Below are 20321 nucleotides of genomic sequence, written 5' to 3'. Positions count from 1 at the left end.
CTTTCCTAGAACGGATTGGATGTGAACAATTGGTTACGTAAAAATCTCCCATCATGCTCTGCGCGAGTGTTTAACAAAAAGCCCGATGAGAAGACCGAGGAGGAGGAGGCTACCAGCCTAGGGGGGTAGCCGATTCCCTGAGTGGATTTTCTGTCCTCCGCGTCCGTGTTTTAAATCTTGACGGCGGCGAATGAAAACAAACAAAACATATAAGGCATCATAGGAAAAAATGGTGCTCACCCGCAGAGAATATCTTCCGTTGGACCTGTAAGTGTCGACAGGTTTCCCCCACCGCCGCCGCCTCTTCTTCTTCTTCTTCGGGGGAGGAGGGGGGATTCTGCTGTCTGGGTCCGACCTGACCCGAGACACCGCCGGGCGATGACAGCGGCTATAGCCACTCCGCAGGTGATGAGAGACCGACTGCTACAGGCCATCGACGGCCAGAGCAATGTGAGTATTTAAAACCGCTCCGCTCCCGGTGGACGAACGTGTCCGCGGACCCGGCAAAGACAACAAGGCCAAGCAGACTCCTCCCGGGGTTGACAAAGTGAAGGCAGTCGGTGTATGACGGAGTTTGCTTGCTAACAAATTAGCTGGCTAACACCATTAACGTTAGCTATCTTGAGTGAGTAATGCCAAGGCATTCCAATGCCTTTGCTAACTAACTTCAGCTAGCCGTTGTAGATGTTAGCCACGTTAGCTTGCTCCAAAGGGACTGGAGAGTTGCTAAACTGAGCTACCAGGTACAAAGTATAAATCTGTGGGTAAAGTGACTGGGTCGTTGAATAATTGGGCTTCATATACAACATATTATGATGTCTACTCTTTAAAATACAGCTGATGAGATTGTTATGCTATGTTACAGAACTTTTGTGGTAATTTTTAATACTATAATATTACCAAACACCAAAGTTTTGAGGGATGCTGGTGCCCACTTCTGTTTATACCACAGGTATTGGCAAACTTGCAAAGTATTGTAAATGGCAATCTCATAAGCGTGATTGAATGGGGCTACGTGTTATTCGCTACCTTTGTATACCTTTTGATTGTGATCTCTGTAGTATAATGTAGTATAAGGTATGTGGATTATTATCTTTGAGTAACCAGGTTCATGATATCTGGAAAGAGACCTCGCTGTTGCTGTTTGAGTGCCATACAGTCCCATTATATTTTGAGAGTAGGCAGACATCTCCTAGACTAGTCACCAAAAACAATCTAGATTGATAAATATTACTATGGGTAAGAGGAAAAATGTGTGCGTTTAATTAAGATTTCCTGCCAAGGTTCCTAACTTCCATAGATATTAAATGGGTTTACTGCTACAGTAAACATCTCTCTCACATCTGTATCATCTCATGGTATGTTTGGTCATATCGGGCCAATTCTAGTTGGAGCAGGTCCATGTTGAATTAACTTCTGTCTTATTTCTATCATATGGGATAAAATGGGACATTTGCATAGGATCTCAGTTTGTCAAATGTGAGTCTGAAACCAGTAGGACTGTCAAACAGGTGCACATTTGAAAGTCTATTCAAATCATGCCTCGACTTTCTGGCTGCCTGAAACAGCTGTAAACGTGAACGCTGTTGTCATAATGCTGACAACTTTATGATATCATCAGATTGTTTAATATATAAACCTTTTGTGTCTTTTCAGCAGATATGCAACATGGTGGTAGTTATGGAGGTGATCTCATATTTGGAGAAATATCCTATCACCAAAGAGGCACTGGAGGTGAGTTACATTCAGACCTACGTGTATGTACATTTAAAAATAAAATGAATCCAGTCAGGTCATAGCTGATATTTCACACTGATCTGTTTCTATTAAAGGAAACCCGCCTTGGCAAGCTCATCAACGATGTCCGGAAGAAAACCAAGAACGAGGACCTTGCAAAAAGGGCCAAGAAGCTCCTGCGAAACTGGCAGAAGTTAATTGAGCCAGGGAAGGGGGAGGCGTTGTCCAAAGGACACAGCGGTGCATCATGGTCTTCCAATGGCGGTGCTCACCCTTGCATCTCCACTCCTGCTGCCACCACACCATCAGGTAAAACAGGTCCAGAGTTGAAGAACAGAAATGACTTCAACAACCATCGCTCCCCAGGAGTGGAGAAATCGAGCAACAGGAAACGTAAGGGTGACCAGAAGGAAGGGCAGCTCCTACCAGCCAAGATATCCAAAACGACTCTTAATGATAAAATACAAAATTCCAAACTGCTGCCAACCAATGGAATCGGCAGTGGCTCTGAAATTTTGACAGATACTCGTGCACATCAGCCTTTAGACAGGGAGCTTTCTGAGCCTTTGGACAATGACAGGCTAAATAAAATTCCAGTGAATGCTGTAAAACCTCATCCAAGTACCCCAGGATACAGCAAGCCTCCGAGCACATCTTCTTTACTAAAAGCATCCGTTTTGCAGCAGCAAGCCAGACAGGAGCAAGCTTTCGTTGGGGGGCATAATCGACCCAGAAGCCCACGCTGCTCCTTACAGAGTCCTCAAACTCCAAAGCAGGAAGCTGGGGTCAAACAGACTGCATCACAAGCACAGGGTCATTCTAATCCCACTATGAAGCCTGGGTCTGTGGACATCTCTGGGTTGGGGACTTCCACTCAACCATTCAATGGTTGTGTTCAGGGTTTGCACACGGGTGGTTCAGATGTGGATTCTCAAAGCAGGCCTCCCAGTCCGTCTCGTCACAACTCTCATTCCTCCTCCTGCAGCGATGTGGTCAGTGTAGAAGAGGATTGTGCGGTTAACAACACAGACAAAAGGAAAAGGCAGAAACACAGGCCTAAGGACCATGTGATACATTTAGATGGACAGACTGTAGAAGAAAGCAATAAACCCGTCAGATTAAAAGACAGGAGACTGACATTTGACCCCGTAACAGGACAGATCAAACCCTCCTTTTATAAGGATTCTTGCCAGGAGGGGGAGGTCAGACTGGGCCACAGACCTGAGTCTCAGTGGTCGGAACAGCTGATGCAGAATCCCCCAGTTCCTCCCAGTCCTTTCCAGCAGACGGACTGGAAAGAGCTGTCGAGGAGCGAAATCATCCAGTCGTACCTTAGCCAGCAAAGCAACGTGCTGACATCGTCGGGCGCCCACGCCCCCGGTGCACACTTTTTCATGACCGAGTTCTTGAAAAAAGAGGAACACCGGAGTACAGATGTCAAGAAACTGCACCACGTGTTGGCACCAGAACTCCCAGCCAGTGATTTACCGGGGGTTAGCAGAGAAGTCGTCGGCAAAGACTTGAACAGATTACACAATGAACACTGGTCCGGGGTCAATGGTTGCTTTGACACAAAGGGCGCTTGGTATGACTGGACCCAATGCATATCTTTAGACCTGTACAAAGATGAGAGCAGGTTAAACATACTGCCGTATGTCTGTCTGGACTGAAACCGAGGTCTGGTTTTTCTAAATTGGATGTTGTGAGCTGCTGTCATTGTAAAGCGGAGGAACTCTTTGTGCGTGCGCGTGTGTGCGCGTGCTCTTTATTTAAATGTAAGCTGCTGTTTTGCATCATTTGTGAAAGGTGTGTGTGTGTGGGGGGGGGGGGGGGCATAATCAGTGTTTTTATGAGTTTTTGAACATTGTGTGAGGACAGCACGAAGGAAGGCAATGCATTATCTGACCATTTAGTTACTGTATGTGCGTTCTGTAACTGTTTAGAATACAGATTAGTTCCCAATACCTGCCATTCTTTGCATGAGAGAATGAGAGAGGCAATTGCATTAAGCTGCACAGCTACATTTTTTCGACTTATATTATCCCCCTTGCTTTTAAGTTGAATTCAAGTTTGAGTCATAATCAACTTCCTCACATTTCAATATACAGTATTAAGCTACATAACTGTAGAAGACAACCACCAGATACATCTACCAATGAATTTTTTGTTGGCATTGTCTCATGCATCTTGAACAGGCTGTTAAAGCTGAAATCAATACTATCATCAAGTAACTATCATCATTGCCATTGGCATTAACTGCTGTGGAAAACATTTCTGATAACATTCAATACCACTCTATCCATTAAACAACTGTGTTGCAGCACATTTTAGCGGGAAGAATAACTGTTTTCAGTTTTGAATGCTATTAAATAAAAGTGACATGACACTGTCATGTGAGACTGTAGTTTTGGGGTGAGAAAGAATTGTTGGGTGTAGGGGTTGAACCATGCATGTTGCTGATAAAGAAATGTGGCTGTCACGTATGATGTGAATTTCCATTTATATATTAATTTTACGATTAATGTACATGTTTAGGCTACACAAGAAAATGTGCTTGTTTTTTCGAATTCAGAATTGGTTCAGTGATGCAGCAGTGAAAGTCCAAGCTTTTTTCCTCTGATCATCAATATCAGCTACCTTACTCTCCAAAATGACACATTTTGATAATGTGAAGTCATTTTATTTAGTACTTGCCTTCTCCTTTTACTGTCTATTGAGGCTGTAAAATATGAAGTAAAATGGCAAAGGAGATTATGCTACTAGCTTGCATCTTTGTACTGTCGGGAAGAACTGAGACAAATTGACATGCTGGATAAAGTACTTAATATCATTCCTGTAGATATTGTTTGCCTTATGGAAACCTGTGTTTTCCCTAAAGACAGAGCCTTAGTGAATGTACAGAAATTTGCCTTTTGTGTTCAGTGGAATGCAGAAGAGAACATATTTGCTACTTAGTCCTTTTAAGTGGACAGGGTAATATGTGTTAATAAAAAATGGAATTGTGATTGTCTTCTTATTACTCATTTATTGCAGGCTCTTTGCAATGTACTCATATTAATCGACCAATTAATCCCCACAGTACAGTTCAACAAAGAATTTGGTAACTATCTCATATATATATATATAATGATTTTGAATGGTATTTTTTCAAGGAAACCACATATGCTCTTGTACTTTGTAAGGCAAGTTTATTTGTATAGCACCTTTCAAGGCAATTCAACATGAATTGCATAAAACATTAAAAGCATTGGGAAGAAACATAAGCAAATACAATCTAAAAAAACAACCAAGAATATCAAAGGAATAGACGTTACAGTGCAGTATGAGGAATTAGTAAATAGTATTTTTTACTGAAAGGCAGCTAACAAAAGTCTTCAGTCTTTATTTGCAGCAGACCTGCTGTACCATGTTTATTTAGGTTTAGGGCTGTTCTGGGGGGGGGGGGGGTTTGGATTAAAAGTTTGAACTATATTAGTTTACATCTATGTAATGTGATTCAGTTACTATTTTAAACCGATTTTAGTTTGACATTAAAAACGACCGTTTTAAATGTTAGTTGCATTTTCTAACCACAAATGCGTAATAGCTTTTATTTTGAAACTTGTGACCGGAAGCCGTGTTCTTTCTTCATTGTTGGTAGTGGAGCTCGCGCTCGCTGCCCCCCGCCCCTCCCGAAGAGCCAGACTGCACACACCGCAAGTGACTCGTCACTCCGCGCTGGAAGATGGCTGCGGCGGACCGGCCCCCTGTCAGGGAAGGGATCCGGATAGTTTTCCTGTGTATGGGCTGGTACACGGTCAGCTCGGGAGGCAACATCGTCAACAAAATCATCCTGAACGGATTCCCGTACCCGGTCACGGTCTCTCTGTTTCACATCATCTCCATCGTCGTCTTCCTGCCGCCGTTGCTGCGGGCATGGGGAGTCCCCAAAACAGAACTGCCGAGCAGGTACTACCGGTGGTACATCCTGCCTTTGGCTTTCGGAAAATACTTTGCATCTGTGTCGGCACACTTCAGCATATGGAAAGTACCCGTTTCGTACGCACACACCGGTGAGTACCATCCCCCTATTCGACTAAAATTTTGGGTAACGAAGTGAAGCCACATGGGTATTTTTTGATGATGTGTCTGCTGTTCCGTCAGTTGGAACATGTTAGCTTCGATGCTAACCGCGGACAACTCGGCGGCGACACCGACGGTTAACAAGCTTTTTGGTTGGGTTTAACCGTGACCTTACGGGAGGTTGTGCTTTCACGGGGTTAATGAACTTACCACGGTTCATCTAACTACAAATAGGGCACCTTAAGGCTCCATTTACGAATAACGTAACTGTCTGCTGTTAGCTAGCTAGCTAGCCAACATAATTAAAGCTGATATCCTACGTCAGGGGGAGGGGGGTGTCCATTGCTGAACCTGGCGTATTGGTGTCTTTTTGTATTTTATTGTATTATATTTATTTAAACAGGGACAATAATGCACGAGCCTTATATAAAACAAGTAGCGATACATTGCATTTCTTTGGCAAACTTGCTATTTCCACCTGTAGTCTCATGGCAGGTTGGTGGAACAATAAATTAATAACATTTGAATGTACATCGAGTTAAAAACAAAACGATATCATGATAATACAAGCTCTGTTGCAACTGTATCTGTATGTATACTTACCCTAAAAAAAAAAAACTTACATCATAACATTTTACAAACATCACCAATCCCCATTCCACAAAAAATTGTACAAAGTTACAGCCATAAATGGCCCCTCCCCCTCCCACCTCCTTAACATTGATGTCAGACCACCAGATAACAGTCAGACCACAGTTCCTCATGTAATTGACTTTTCCCCAGAATGAATGAATTACCTGTTGTGGAATTCAATAACTCTAGCTGTCTGTCTCGTGACTGAGTTACACACTTATCACCACTTTGTCAGGTAACTTCCCCCCTAGCTAAATACAATTCAGTCAACATGCAACAGTCCTTTTATTAAAACGTTAATTACTGTTTTCATGGTCAGTTTCGACTTGACATGGTGTTAATGTTCTTTGATCTTTTTTTCGAGGCAATAGTTTGTGGTGAGATGTTTCTAAGCTTTTGTCCAGCCCCCTAGTACTATGTCAATACGGTTGGACTTACTAAATGAAACACCTCTTAGTATAATGCAATACAGTTACAACACAATACATCGCCACAGCACATTGCCTCCAAGATTACCATAAGGTTTAATCAATGAATCTCTTTCAAGAAAAATAACTGAACAGCCTACTACTAAAACTACTCATCTAAAGTACATTCCCGCAGTTTTCACCAGTTCTTTGACAGTAAAAATTGTGTGCTCGGTTATAAAAAAAATCCTGCCTTCATGGAGGTATTAATGTAATAACGAGGCATTTATTCAATTTATGAGGCTGCAATTTGTGGTGCTTCTGAACCATTTTGTGTAATCACGAGGTGTTTCTCATATGAGGTGATAAAATATTAGAAACACCACTCCCTATAATGTGATAAAGTCAACAGCACCTCAAGCTCACTACCGCCTCCAGAATTATTATAAATTGAACACCATACTCTTCTTATTCACAGAATTAGTTTTTGCTAGATGTGCCTAGTAAACAGGCAACTCAGTGTGTGTATAGAACCAAGGAATAAACATGGTCCTAACACTTACTTATTTTTCTTTTAGCCCGTTCTGTCCTCTGAACTATTTCAAAGAACATCGGTTGTTTTTGGACACAATTTGAGGGTCACAACTGCCAAGTCACTAGAAATCTCTCTCTAAAGTTTGAAAGTGATGTTACTTGTGGATGGCAATTGTCAATGGTGCTGAATTGTGAAGGATTGAAAGTCTGAAATACATGTTGAAAATGTTAGTACTTTTTGAATTTTACTAGAGAATGACCACTCCAGGATACACCAGGATAAACCTAATGGTGCAACAGTCAGTGACGCAGTTCAATGGTGTGTTTGACAGAGGCTCTGACGTAGGAGCGTGTATACACACATCTTGAACACTCAACCTGCAGCTGTTGGCATTGGATGTTGGTCATAAAAACAACAAACTGATTGTTATACTTCCAAGCTGACATTCTCCCCTTTCTTCTCACACAGTCAAAGCCACGATGCCAATATGGGTAGTGCTGTTATCAAGAATTATCATGAAGGAGAAGCAAACCACAAAGGTGAGTAGGTTCAACACAGCTTACAAGACACAAGGCCTTCTGTTTCAGCCACCTTCCCTCGGTCTCTGAGGCCGAGCAGTGGTGATGTGGCACAGTTTCTGTGCCTGTACTACATCTCATATTACGCCATCTGCAGCATCTGTGGGGGCTTTTGTCTCTGAGGGGGATGCAAGAAAGGCTATTTTCTTACATGCAAAGTATTTTAATGTGCAGGTGGTGGAAAGGCATCAAGTGGTTGAACATTTCCAAAGCAGCAGTAATAGGGGGGCTAGATTTCCTGTTTTGAAAGTATAATGCTTTTTTCAGGATAAAACACCTGCAATGTGGACGCATTCTTTGATTGATTTGATTTTTTTGAATCCCGTAGTAGGAGGGAAACTTGCTGAGAGAAGTTTCAGGTTATGTTATGTATTTCAGGTTTTGGTCTGACTATTAGGCTTATTTGTACATTATTTATAATAATTGCAATGTCTTTATTGTTTTTCTTGAATTAACATTTTTTATTATTTTATGTTTTTAATTCATGCGTCTTTATAGTTACCATTTATTTTTTTATTTCATGGAGCCTTCCAGCGAAATACTTTCACCTGATTGTATTTACATAACCGGATAGTTTTGCAATAAACACAGATGAGGAATTAGATGATCAGTTTGAGTCGAGGTAATCACATATTTCCTGGGGTGTATCAAACTGCGGTATGTCAGCGTCATTTTAAATGAGAGGTTCTTAACTGAAAAAAGACAATAAAAACATTTGTCAAAACACAATGCAAAACCCCCAATAAGTAATTCTGTTAGATTTTATTCACAATTTAGACCACAAGTTTGTGAAATGATGACATGATCAAATCACTGCATACCAATTTACTCAAAGTGTATTATTTCCCCCATTTAATGTTGGTCTATGGGATGTGAGATCTGATCACACTATTCCCAGAGCGATAAGTCTTTAAATATCTTGCTTAGTCAGATCGCAAAAAATCAGAAATATTACTTTCATATTATTTTTTCACCGTCACACAAAAAATCATAATTTTTAGTCGAATTATGAGTGGATTAATTGACTAATTGTTTATGCTCTGCAATTCTTATGTGTGCACTCACTGTAAATGAACTAAAAAAAAAAAGTTGTGATACAAAACGCCATAGAACGCCATAAAATACTGCATTAATGGCAACCATTATGTGGAAACTATGATATATTTTTTTGCATGAGAAGCTCTGTTCAGTTTTCAAACTGTTCAATTGATTGGCTGTGCTACCTACAATGTAGTTCTACCACAGCGGTGTGCTCTGTACTGCTGTTTGTAAGACGAATCTCAATATCTGCCTTTTACTTGGTTGATTGCTGCTTGATGAGGGGAAAGACACCTCTGGAATACAGCTTAACTTTCCATCCTAGATGGTGGAACATTTTACAGGTTTGATTTGTTAAATGTGAATAAGGAGACTCCTCATTCTCACATCAGGTTGTCATGTTTACTTTACAGTGGACAGTTAAGTATTTTCAAAAATGTCTGGCTCCACAGGAATGTCCGTGTTGATGACGCGTTACTGTGTTTGTAGAGGAGCAGCAGCAGGCCACACTTTGCTCTAACTGAAGAACCTTAAGTTGTATGAATACGTCAGAACTTCTAAAAGACTGATTTAGTACTTAAACAAATATAACTCAGTTTAGTTATATACCTACCATTGTGTAAAAAAAAAAAAGAGAATTTCAACATCAGGTCTAACATATGCTCAGTGCCACTGCCACACAATTCATAAGAGAGGCATCATAAAAGTATGCACAAGTGTATATTATAAAGTGGATCTTCCAAGAACTGAGTACATATGACTAAACATTCTCATAGTCGCCAACTTTTCCTTTTTGAGTGCAGAAAGCCTTCAGGGTGAATTTCCAAATTAAGTCGGGGGAAAATGTGAAATGGGCCAGAAATCTAGGCCTCTGCTTAACGGAGGAGGCCTCTTTTAATCATCAAGGTCACAAAGAGGAAACAAGTGTGCTTCCTCATTGTGCATGCTGTTGAAATCAACTACCAACAAATTAAGAGAGAGCTGGCTCAAAGGCACAGTTTTGCTGTAGAACCACTATTGAGAGAGTCTGGCTAAACCAGTTTTTTTTTTTTTGTGTGTGTGTACTTCTCTTTTAAAGTATTTTCTAACTTCTTCTAGTTTTATTTGCATGAATGAGATGGCTTACTTGGAAAATAAAGCTAAGGGCAGTTGGCTCTTTCGATGGCAGTAATCTTGTCAGTGCAATGCGGTTTCACTGTGAGCGATTGGTTTTAAGGAAGGAGAGTGACTGGGTGGGTGGATGGGTGGATGGATGCACAAGTGGGTTTCATAACTACTGCATCGCTCTCATTTCCAACATGCAAATTAAATCTGGATGAATGTGTTTCTGATAGTTTCAGCCCATGAGGTGTGTGTGTATGTGGTCTCAGTTCGAGAGCTTAGTATGTCCAGCTGCAGCCTCTTAAGGCGTGACTCATTATACTGATATGTGTTTGGGAAGATTAATAATTTATTTCTGCAGTTCTTTCTCTCAGGGGCATATTGGAAATGTCACCTTAATGTTCCATGCAAAACTCTGTGGTGCAGGACTCTATACCGTTTTGATATAAACGGCTTAAGTTTTGTTTTGTTTTAGTTTCTGCTGACTGTCCTCTGCCCTCTTGTCTCTGTCCTTTTCCTAGGTGTATGTCTCTCTCATCCCCATCATTGGCGGAGTGCTGCTGGCTACGGTGACCGAGATGTCTTTTGATGTTTTGGGACTAATCAGTGCTCTGGCTGCCACGCTCTGCTTCTCCCTCCAGAACATCTTCTCCAAAAAGGTAACTCATTTTTAGGTGATTTCAAATGATGAGGGGGAGTGGGGTTATTAAACACCTGAAACTGACATCCTCAAACTCAACTTTTGAAAAGCAGCAATAATGTAAAGGAGTCACAAATAAAGGAAAATAAATTAATGAAATAAAGTAAAAACATTGCAATTAAGAGCATAAATTGTAATGGATAAGTGCAAGAGTGCAAAATGTAAACAGATGTGAGAAGTCAACGGACAGAAATAGAGACATACAATAGAGAATTGTATTGTTACATCACTATTCCCTGGCTGGTGCATCTAGACTTTTATTTTTCTACTGTTTTTTTTTTTTTTTTTTAATTGAACCTCCCCCCTCCTTTTTTTTAATAGGTGTTGCGTGACATAAGGATCCACCACTTGAGGCTGCTCAACATTCTGGGGTTTAATGCTGTTATCTTCATGCTGCCCACCTGGGTGCTGGTGGATCTCTCTGTGTTTCTTGTTAATGGAGACCTGGTGAGTAGCAGTAAAGCTGTTCAATGGCATTTACACCATTGTTTCATCTTGTTTTACGACCCCCGAGCCGTTGCCTGACCGTACTGCTTAACTTACAGGCGGACATCTCCGAATGGTCGGGTACCTTCGTCCTGCTGCTCATCAGCGGCTTTTGCAACTTCGCCCAGAACGTCATCGCCTTCAGCGTGCTGAACATCGTCAGCCCGCTCAGCTACGCCGTCGCCAACGCCACCAAGAGGATCATGGTCATTAGCATCTCGCTGCTAATGCTGCGCAACCCCGTCAGCGCCACGAACATCATGGGTATGATGACGGCCATAGTTGGGGTCTTCCTCTACAACAAGGTAGGTAGACTTGACCACTTGCATGGAGGATGGGAGTAAACAATGGGGATAAGAAAGAACAGTCAAAATTAAAGGAGAGAAGAAGAATTCTGTTGTTAATCTACCTGTACTGATGTACACATGACGAGCCTAATATCGGCAGATAATAGCTGTCCAATATATGGAAGTTTCCAAACAACAAGTCTTCCTGCAGGTTCCTACAGTAATTTTTTAAAAAGAAGTTCCACCATGGCCTCATTTTGTAGTAATAAAACTCCTTTAAGTGACTAGCTGCTCCTCTGAGTCTCTTTGTTTTTTATCTTGAATATTTATTTTAACTGTGTGGCTGATAGCACGGTTAAACAGTTAATTATCAATATCCCTACTGCAAAAATTCAGTTTGTATCGGTAAAACACAAGAAGTTATTGTTAGAACTGTAATGGCATTATTAAGTACTCATATAAGTACTCTGTATGGGCAAGTACTGAAAGTAAGTGGTATCGGTCCTTCTCTGTTTGTAGGGGCTTCAAATTCCGGTTGCATATACATATATATTCCGGGTGTCTTTTTAAATGGTGTATTATCATGATTAATTTCATTATTATTAATATAATATAATAATAATGCTTTCTTTCAACCACCCAGCACTATGTGTAATAAAATATAATAATAATAATACATGGGTTTTATATAGCACTTTTCCAGGTGCTCAAAGACGCTTTACATAAAAATAAATCAAAACAAAAGAGAACAGAAAAAAGCAAGCAAGCCAGCAGAAAAACAAACAAACAAACGAGTTTAAACAAGTTTAAATGCAAGAGTGAAAAGGTTAGTTTCGAGGGTTGTTTTGAAGGATAAGGACTTAAATACACTTTATTTATCCTCTTGGAGAAACATTTGACCTATTTAGGAACGGTGCAAAGCCAGGGAACCGACTCGAATGACACCCATCGTTTAACGTCCATTTCTCTGCTCACAGGCCAAATACGACGCTAACAAGGCGAAGAAGCTGCTGCCGAGTGCCAAGCAGGACCTGATGTCCTTCGACAACCCGGCGCTGGAGAAGATCCAGGCCAACGGGTCAGTGCCTTTCTCCCACGGCTCAGACCAGCAGCACAGCCGCAACAACGTGCTGACCGACCACTTCCAGTACAGCCGACAGGCCTACACGACAAACAGCAGCAGCAGCAGCAACCACCAGTACGTGGTGTAAAAGGGGGGAGGAGTCTGTCCTTGCTCTGGGTGGCTGTCATAGACAGTACTGTGTAAGCTCCCCCCCTCTCCTTCCTGCAGCGTGGACACAGCCCTGCTCCACACACAAGACTCAAGGCAAGTGCTGTTTGTTCTGGATCAGAAGACTGAGCCGGCCTGTCACGTGACCTCTCCCACGCTCATCCCCCCTTTTCTGAACTTTACTTTCCGACAGCTTCAGTACATGTCATTAGTTTATTTATTAGTTTGGTTAGCGACTGGGTGGGATGTGTCCGAACAAAACTTTACATCAGACATTTCGGTGACGGATTTTATCCGGACACAGAAATGTGCCAACAGCAGGTGGAGACCGTAAAAGGGCAGTTGAATGATTGGCTTTTTGAATGAGTTTTGTTAGCCATAACAATTTGGGGTTAGTTCACTTTCAGGGGGAAAGGATGTCAGCTGTAATTATTCAAATGTGAATGCTAACTTGCACCGAAAACAACAGTCATGTTACTTTTTGTGACAAATCTCAGTGGAAGGCATTATTAACATTTTGGTTTAAGGCATTTTAATATTTTGGAGTGTCATTTTTCTTCATAAGGGACGGGAGGGGACTTTGTTTGTTGACCGTAGAGGATTTTTAGGCTCAGCTGAAGATTTTGTATCTTTGGTCTGATGGTATAATAAGAAAATAAGGCTCTCACTAGGTGTTTTCACTGCATGGATGGCAATGTGGGTCCACCACTAGATATTCATGGTCCCCAGATCTTCTGACTTTTTCATCCCATGCCGCCCCTGAGGCTGATATTTGTAGTTTTAATTTAAATCTTTTGGATGGATTGTCCTGAAAAATTGTATCAGACGTTCATGTCATCCTCAGGATGAATTGTAATAAAGCTACTGACCCTACCGCCAGTTTCTAGTCAGAATTTTAAATCGTTTCTGACTGAATTCCTGCAGAACGAATCACAATTCCCTCGAGCCTCAGTAGTACTTTGTGTTTACTGCTAATGTTAGCATAATAGCATGCTATGCTAACATGTTGAATACGGTAAACCTTATACCTGATGAACATCAGCATGTTAGCATCGTCATTTTGAGCATGTTGGCATGGTAACGGTAGCATTTAAGCTGCACTTTCCAATGTTCAAAAGTAAAAGTACCTGATGAAGAAAAATGCCGACATTTCAAAAGTAATATTTAAAAAATGCCTTCATTGCATCTGCAAAAAAAGATGATGCATGTAATATTTCAAGGTCAGTCAGTCTTATCGAGAACTTTTCACCACAAAAGTGAAGCCTCCGTATCCTTTTAACTAAATTAAACGTTCGGAGTGAGACCACTTCTGTAAACTAGAACGGTCAATGACCTCCCACAGATCTATCGTTTCCCCCGAGATGATAAATCAAATTCTCAAATTTGCTATCATGGAGCATTGATGTAAAAGTTGTTCAAATTTAGATTTACCAAAACAAAGCATCCTTTCAGTATGCATACTTGTAAGGATGCTCATGTTTGATCTTAGGGAGCCTAATCATGTACAATGTAGTTGAGATGTTAAGATGAATTATTTTGCTGTCATAGTTTGCAGTTGAATAACCAATTTTTAATTGATGATAGGTTAGTTATCGATCTGCAAAGCTTTTCTCCCACCAGGTGTTTTTTTTTTCAGCCTGAACCAAAGCTGCTCTGTTTATGTTTTTAAAACAAAGACTGAGTTTGCACATCATGAAACAACTCAATGTGTTTATGCAGATTGTGACTGGGTGTTTTTAATTTAAAGCATTTTTTTTTTTTTTTTTTTTTTTTTTTTAACATTGGTGTCAAGACGGTTACGGGATGAGACGTGCATGAAATCACAGATTTGGTTTGTGCAATTAAAGATTCAACTGGTAATGGGTGGACGAGAAGTTTGTTTATCATCATTGATTACATCGCAAAATTGTTAAATTAAATTAAAAGCCTTTTAGTAATACTGCTAGAGGAACGGTTTGTTAAGGGAAGCATTAGTCACTTTGTTTTCCCATCGCAGGATCTCTGATGCACACTGAGCATCTCACTGCAGCAGCATAACATTTTTTAGTTGTTGTTTATTCAAAGGTCTCAGCATTAGAAATGAATTACTGCTCATTTTGTAGGTACAATGCGCATTCTTTTAATTTTTTTTCTGTATTGTGTTCATCTTATCTGGTGAATTTTAACCCCATTTATGGAGGCAAAAGAGCTCTGTGGGGTCGGTGTGCTCTGGGCTTCCCACGGACGAAATTATATCAATAATTGTCCCTTTTTTGTTTATAGAGAAAACAAGCTCTTGATGATGAGATTGTTTGTAGGATCGTAGCTGCTCAGCTTTTCTCCAGCTGCCAGGGAGATCAACACGGCCTGTTTTTAAAGAAGCAGCCCAGTAATAATTGCTATCTTATTCAAATGTCTATTTTTATGGAAGACCGTCGTCGTAGTTGTTGTGGGTGGTATACTTTGGGGTTGTACTTGGAGGCGTTGGACTGCGTTAATTTAAATCAAAACTCTGGTGTCGGCATTTCATAAAGGTATCATTTATCTTTTTATTTTCACTTCAACTGCTATGAAAACCTCCATTTACCAGCATTTCCATTGATTTTAAATGACTGTATTATAAAAAGTGTTGCTCTAATGCCGAAAACAATTATTTTTTTATTGTCTCTGGTTTTATATCCTGCACATATCCAGTATGTTTAAACGTTAATGCCGTCATCAACTCTACCACCACCATATTTATATGAGTCAGTGAAAACGGGTGAAATAAGAGTGGATATCAAGAATCATACAGATGTTTATTTCACTGTAGTGTCCCAGATTTTGTCTGAAAATACTACTTTATGAGGACCTGTCCAGATAGATATCTAAACACTAAGCAAATCATTACGTCAACTCTAAATGATTTATGTTTACACACCATTTTCAAACGACTTTTGTCTACAACACTTCCACCGTTTCCTTGATCACTTAGAAAGCAGATTGTTGCCAAATTATCAGAGGCAAACCTGCTCCCTTTAAATCCTCACAAATGCTTTGAGAAACAATTGAAATTAGAGATGCCATATTTCAATACAAATGGAGGGGGGGGGGCATATTGTGCACCGCTACATGATTCGACAACATTTGACGTGAAGATGGAAGAAAAATACTCTGTCTTCATTGTGAGTGTGGTGGTGTGTACATTTAAAAACAACACTATTGAAGAAACGGACACATTACTTTCATAGTTCAAGAATGTAATAATCACATTTCAGCACATTTGAAGTCACGTTGATAGCTTTTGTGCATAATCTCACTTTCCATTGTTGCAGCAAATGTTTTTCGACTTTTTTGGGATTTCTTACGTTTTGTTTCTTCCTCGTGTTGCCAAATGCAGTGTGCAATAAGTGTAACCCTTTTTGATGCCGATGCACCACGGGATGGGATGGGGGGGGGGGGCTTGTTTGCAAGAGGACAAGATTTTAGAATTCATAAACAAACATGTAGGACACATAGTTTATGAATTTCCTTTCTGATTTAGTTTTTGTAGTCACACTGGCTTTTCTTTTTTCCTGTACAGCGAGCTAACTGGAAAGAAAAACCTGTTAATTTGGATGTTTGCTCTCCTGTAAATCTTTTAATCGGGATGTAAATGTTAGTGAATGGAGAAAGTGGAGCTTACTTTGTAAAACTTGTATAATTATTCTTTTTTTGTGTGTCTGCAATTGAACTTGAAGCAGGCTTTTTACTTAACTGATGTTTATAGATTTTTATTTATGGTGTCAAGGTACAAACCTGTTGTACAGAGGTGCAGCTGTGCACAGTCTCGTCTGCTTATGTTTAGTAAATGCTATTTTTAAATGTTTGGGGGGGAAATAAATGCGTTATGGAATACTGAACATATTGAATATCTTTATTAATGTATAAGTGTATTTTTTTAGATGTTCAAATGTCCTGAAGAATAATTTAATTAACATTACATAATCCAACATCTTGAAATCCCATATTTCCTTGCTAAAATTGAATAATGGATGTATTATACCCATCAGGTATTAGAAACCAGACTACTACTATTTTAGTTTCAGTTTTTCCGCCCCCTTGTGGCCAAAACTCTTAACGCAGCATCAATTTCAGGTTCCTCAGAGGTCAGAGCAGTGAGGCATTTCCGTAAAGGCGTAATCCAGAGGAAAATAACTTTCATCACTTTCTCATTCTAGTCTTTTGTTGGTGGCATTCAGTGTCATTCATTCAGGGAAAGAAAGATATCTGCAAAGATATCTTGGGGAAGACATATTTGATGAAGATCCTGGAAAAGAAAGTCCTGCAGATTAGTCGCCATCCCTCTCGTGATGTCACAGTTACTAATATGCTGAATCTCAATCACCTGCACTCCTCCCAGTGTAATGTCCTGCACAGGTAAGTTCAGCTGCAATACAGTTGCAGTCTAATGACGGACCATAATTACAGCATCTTTTCATTTTTCTTTATTTTCTTCACCAGAAACGGAACCAGAGCTGAAAGACCGAAGGCTGCTGAACCCGTGTGCTCTGGGGGGAAAAAGGTATCATCATTAAATCCATCGTTGGGAGCACTGCGTTCAAACCTAATGTGAAATATAAGGGAGGCCAACAACACGGGCTACAAACATGAAGCATTTAGACATTGCTTCATCAAGCTCATCAGTGTTTCAAATGTCTCTTCCTGATGCAAAAATAACTCGACCAGATTCACGTAAAAAAAAAAAAAAACAGGCTCTTGTGGAGTCCATGCATTTGTTATTTCTGTTATATGAACGCGTGACTTTTAGAACTGGATCTTCCCGGGAGTCTGGTCACTTGAGCGTGCCCTCCAGATGAAAAAAAGAGCTGTATACTGTTTGTTATGATTAGATTACTATAGATGGGCTGGTCTGGCGGAGGGAGGAGCTGAGGGTGAGCTGATGAGGAAGAGGAGAAGATGAGGAGCTTCCTATGGACATGATGGTGTAGGGGTGAAGCCAGAGCATGGTGAAAAAGGCTCAAAATGATGACATCCAAGTCACATAGTGGTCTCGTCTGTCCTGCGTCACTGCAGCAGACGTCCACATAGATGCAGAGCCGCCATCTACTTGTATGCAGATAATCCTGACGGAGCCCTGAGGGTCCTGTCCAGCCGTGGGGGGCCCACAGAGACTTCACAGTCTCACCAGCTCGGAGAGGACGTCCCTGCAGCATCGCGCTGCTCGCTGCCTGAGAGAGTAACATCCATAGATGCCCAAAGCATCTTTAGCCTGTCTCCGTGGATCTGACGGTGGCGGGCAGCTGAGTCATGATGTTGGCGTTGCACATCAGCTGGGTGAACACGTGGCCGTCCCTCATGAGGTCAGGGTAAAACAGGTTCCCTTGTGTTTTAGGAAACGAGCTGCTGCGAGTGCTGCCTCCTCCTCCTCCTCGCCGCCGGAATAAACTGAGCAACCGGTGAAACAGAGACCTCCTGAGGAGGATGTAGATCCAGGGGTCCAGGATGGGGTTAACTGAGGCAATCCGGATGGCAGCCAGGTCAGCTTTGGGGTCATGCTGCAGCGTGAAACTGTTGGCAAACACACGGACCTGAAAGAGGAAAACCAGTCACTTTAGCTTCATGCTGAAACAAGATTTTAGAAATGGAATATTTCCTCTTCACTTTTTATTTCAGGCTTCTCTTTGTCTTTTTTAAAAGTGAACAAGCGCTAATTTACTCCTATAGTAAAATGTCTATGGATTGTGTGTCATGCAAGATGTTTTGTATTCCTTTCTCAAATTGTTTAATTTTTAGACTTTCTGAGGGGACTTTTATTTTATAAGTAAAATAGGATTATTTAATTAATTCTACTTGACTTGAGTTTTTCCATTCAATGTTCATACTATTAAGCTTTTTTTATTAGTGGCTTAGCAATGTATAAATACATCATTACGAAGTACTGTTACATATGACACTGGCTGCACTACACATTATTATTGGCCCGGTTTAATGTAATAGGGGGTCCCTCCATCGGGTCAGTCTTTGGGGTCCTTGGCCTGAAAACGTTGACGACCTTTGAACTCGGGGGGAAATGAAAGCTTCTGACTCACCACCAGCGGCGCCGAACAGGCCAGAACCACCGCGGAGGTCGTGACCAGCACCGCGATCATCTGCGTCTCCGCGGCCGAGGACAGAGCCCTCCACCTCTCCCGGACGCTGATCCTGGTGACGGGCCGCCGCGCGCTCCTCCGCCGCATCAGCAGCAGCGCGCCGCACACCGCCAGGTTGAGCGCGATGGTGCCCAGGATGAGCAGCAGGCTGGCGGCGCCGTACAGGACGGAGTAGGCGGCGACCGCGGGATCGTGCGTCCCAAAGTCCACGAAGCACCACGTCTCGGAGGGCTGCAGCTCGCTCCGCGCCATGCCCATCACCGGCAGGCAGCAGAAGAAGATGTGAGTGACGTAGATGCAGAGCAGGAACTTCTGCGCGAAGCGTCGGTCCACGCCCCACCGCTCGTAGGTGTACGGGCAGCACATGGCCACGTAGCGCTCCGCCGCCATGGCGCAGATGATGCTCAGTCCCGTCAAACCGAAGAAGAGCAACAAGAAGGAGTGGAACTCGCAGACGTGTTGGTCCCGCAGCACCTTCCGGTCCACGTAGTTGGCGATGGTGATCGGACTGGCCAGGCAGGTCCCCAGCAGGTCCGTCACCGCCAGGCCGCGCACCAGCGTGTAGAACGCCGAGGACTTCCTCTCCTGTCTGGATACCGACAGGACAATTATGGCAATTAAATTCCCGATGGCGCCTCCGGCGAACATAAGGACCGGTAAAGCCATTGCCGCGTGGTTTGATTTATTAATGGAAACAGATCCGTGCGTAAAGTTCGGGGTCTCCATCGCCAAATACACCCATAGGCTGTTGCTTAGCGGCATTTCCTCTCGCTCTGTTGGGGAGTGCAATCCCCCTTTTTATCCCCCACGTATGAGAAGACACGAAGTCAGCACCGGTCTTTAATCTCCGCTGGTCTCCCTCTGCGCATTTATCCAGATTGACCGGAGGTCGTTGCGCACAGCTGTTGAGCTGAGAGAGGCGGGCTGCCTCGTGATATACTGAAACACCCATCATCGATCTGACGGGATGGATGGGATGCTCCGAGTCCCAGACAAGGACACACACACAAAAATAGACGTTTTTTCTATTCCCTTCATATCATGTCTGCTTCATTTCTCATCCATCAGGTTTGCGTCATCACGTGCGTAAAAGTTGTGGCAGCCAAACTGCTGATAGAGACAGACTTTCCCAGTTACACATGACTCATATTTCAGCTTCTCGCCTGACTCTCCTTATAAGAGATAGTCTTTATTTTTAAAGGTCCAGTTCACCCAAGTTACAAATAAATACACTTTTATCTAGCCTTACAAATAGTTTAGGTTCTATTTCTAGATTTGAGGCGTACATCTTAATTTCTGGTCCACTACAATGGAGCTGAAGGAACAGACTTCTCTTTCCAGAAACTTTGGATAATCAGCACTCATCTCACTGTTTGTAAACAGGATTATTATTATTATTATTATTATTATTATTAT

At 41.8% G+C, this 20321-nt stretch overlaps 3 protein-coding genes across 4 annotated transcripts; 2 read left to right on the top strand and 1 right to left on the bottom strand.

The window, feature by feature from the left end:
* Positions 1-101: 101 nt before the first annotated feature.
* LOC311015145 (mediator of RNA polymerase II transcription subunit 26) lies at positions 102-4735 on the top strand. 2 transcript variants are annotated; one of them, XM_084012245.1, is made up of 3 exons: positions 102-450; positions 1660-1734; positions 1833-4735. In XM_084012245.1, the coding sequence occupies exons 1-3, from the start codon at positions 379-381 to the stop codon at positions 3405-3407; spliced, it is 1722 nt and encodes a 573-aa protein (XP_083868371.1). In that variant the 5' UTR covers positions 102-378; the 3' UTR covers positions 3408-4735. The 2 variants fall into 2 exon arrangements, with proteins under 2 accessions (XP_083868371.1, XP_083868370.1); XM_084012244.1 differs by having other exon boundaries at positions 1657-1734.
* Positions 4736-5437: 702 nt separating this feature from the next.
* Positions 5438-16655, top strand: slc35e1 (solute carrier family 35 member E1). Its single transcript, XM_084010929.1, has 6 exons — positions 5438-5789; positions 7843-7913; positions 10613-10750; positions 11113-11238; positions 11337-11582; positions 12542-16655. Exons 1-6 carry the CDS (start codon positions 5462-5464, stop codon positions 12773-12775), a joined length of 1143 nt encoding a protein of 380 aa, XP_083867055.1. The 5' UTR covers positions 5438-5461; the 3' UTR covers positions 12776-16655.
* An 849-nt stretch (positions 16656-17504) lies between these two features.
* On the bottom strand, positions 17505-19841 carry LOC311014361 (prostaglandin E2 receptor EP4 subtype-like). Its single transcript, XM_084010928.1, has 2 exons — positions 18846-19841; positions 17505-18344 (listed from the first exon to the last, which is right to left on the bottom strand). Exons 1-2 carry the CDS (start codon positions 19665-19667, stop codon positions 18021-18023), a joined length of 1146 nt encoding a protein of 381 aa, XP_083867054.1. The 5' UTR covers positions 19668-19841; the 3' UTR covers positions 17505-18020.
* Between the last annotated feature and the right edge of the window lie 480 nt (positions 19842-20321).

The sequence above is a fragment of the Eutrigla gurnardus genome (genome assembly GCF_963514095.1).
Source record: "Eutrigla gurnardus genome assembly, chromosome: 6".
In the NCBI taxonomy this organism is placed as follows: Eukaryota; Metazoa; Chordata; class Actinopteri; order Perciformes; family Triglidae; genus Eutrigla; species Eutrigla gurnardus.
Note: the sequence above shows the minus strand (reverse complement) of the source record. Positions and strands in the feature narration are given on the sequence as shown.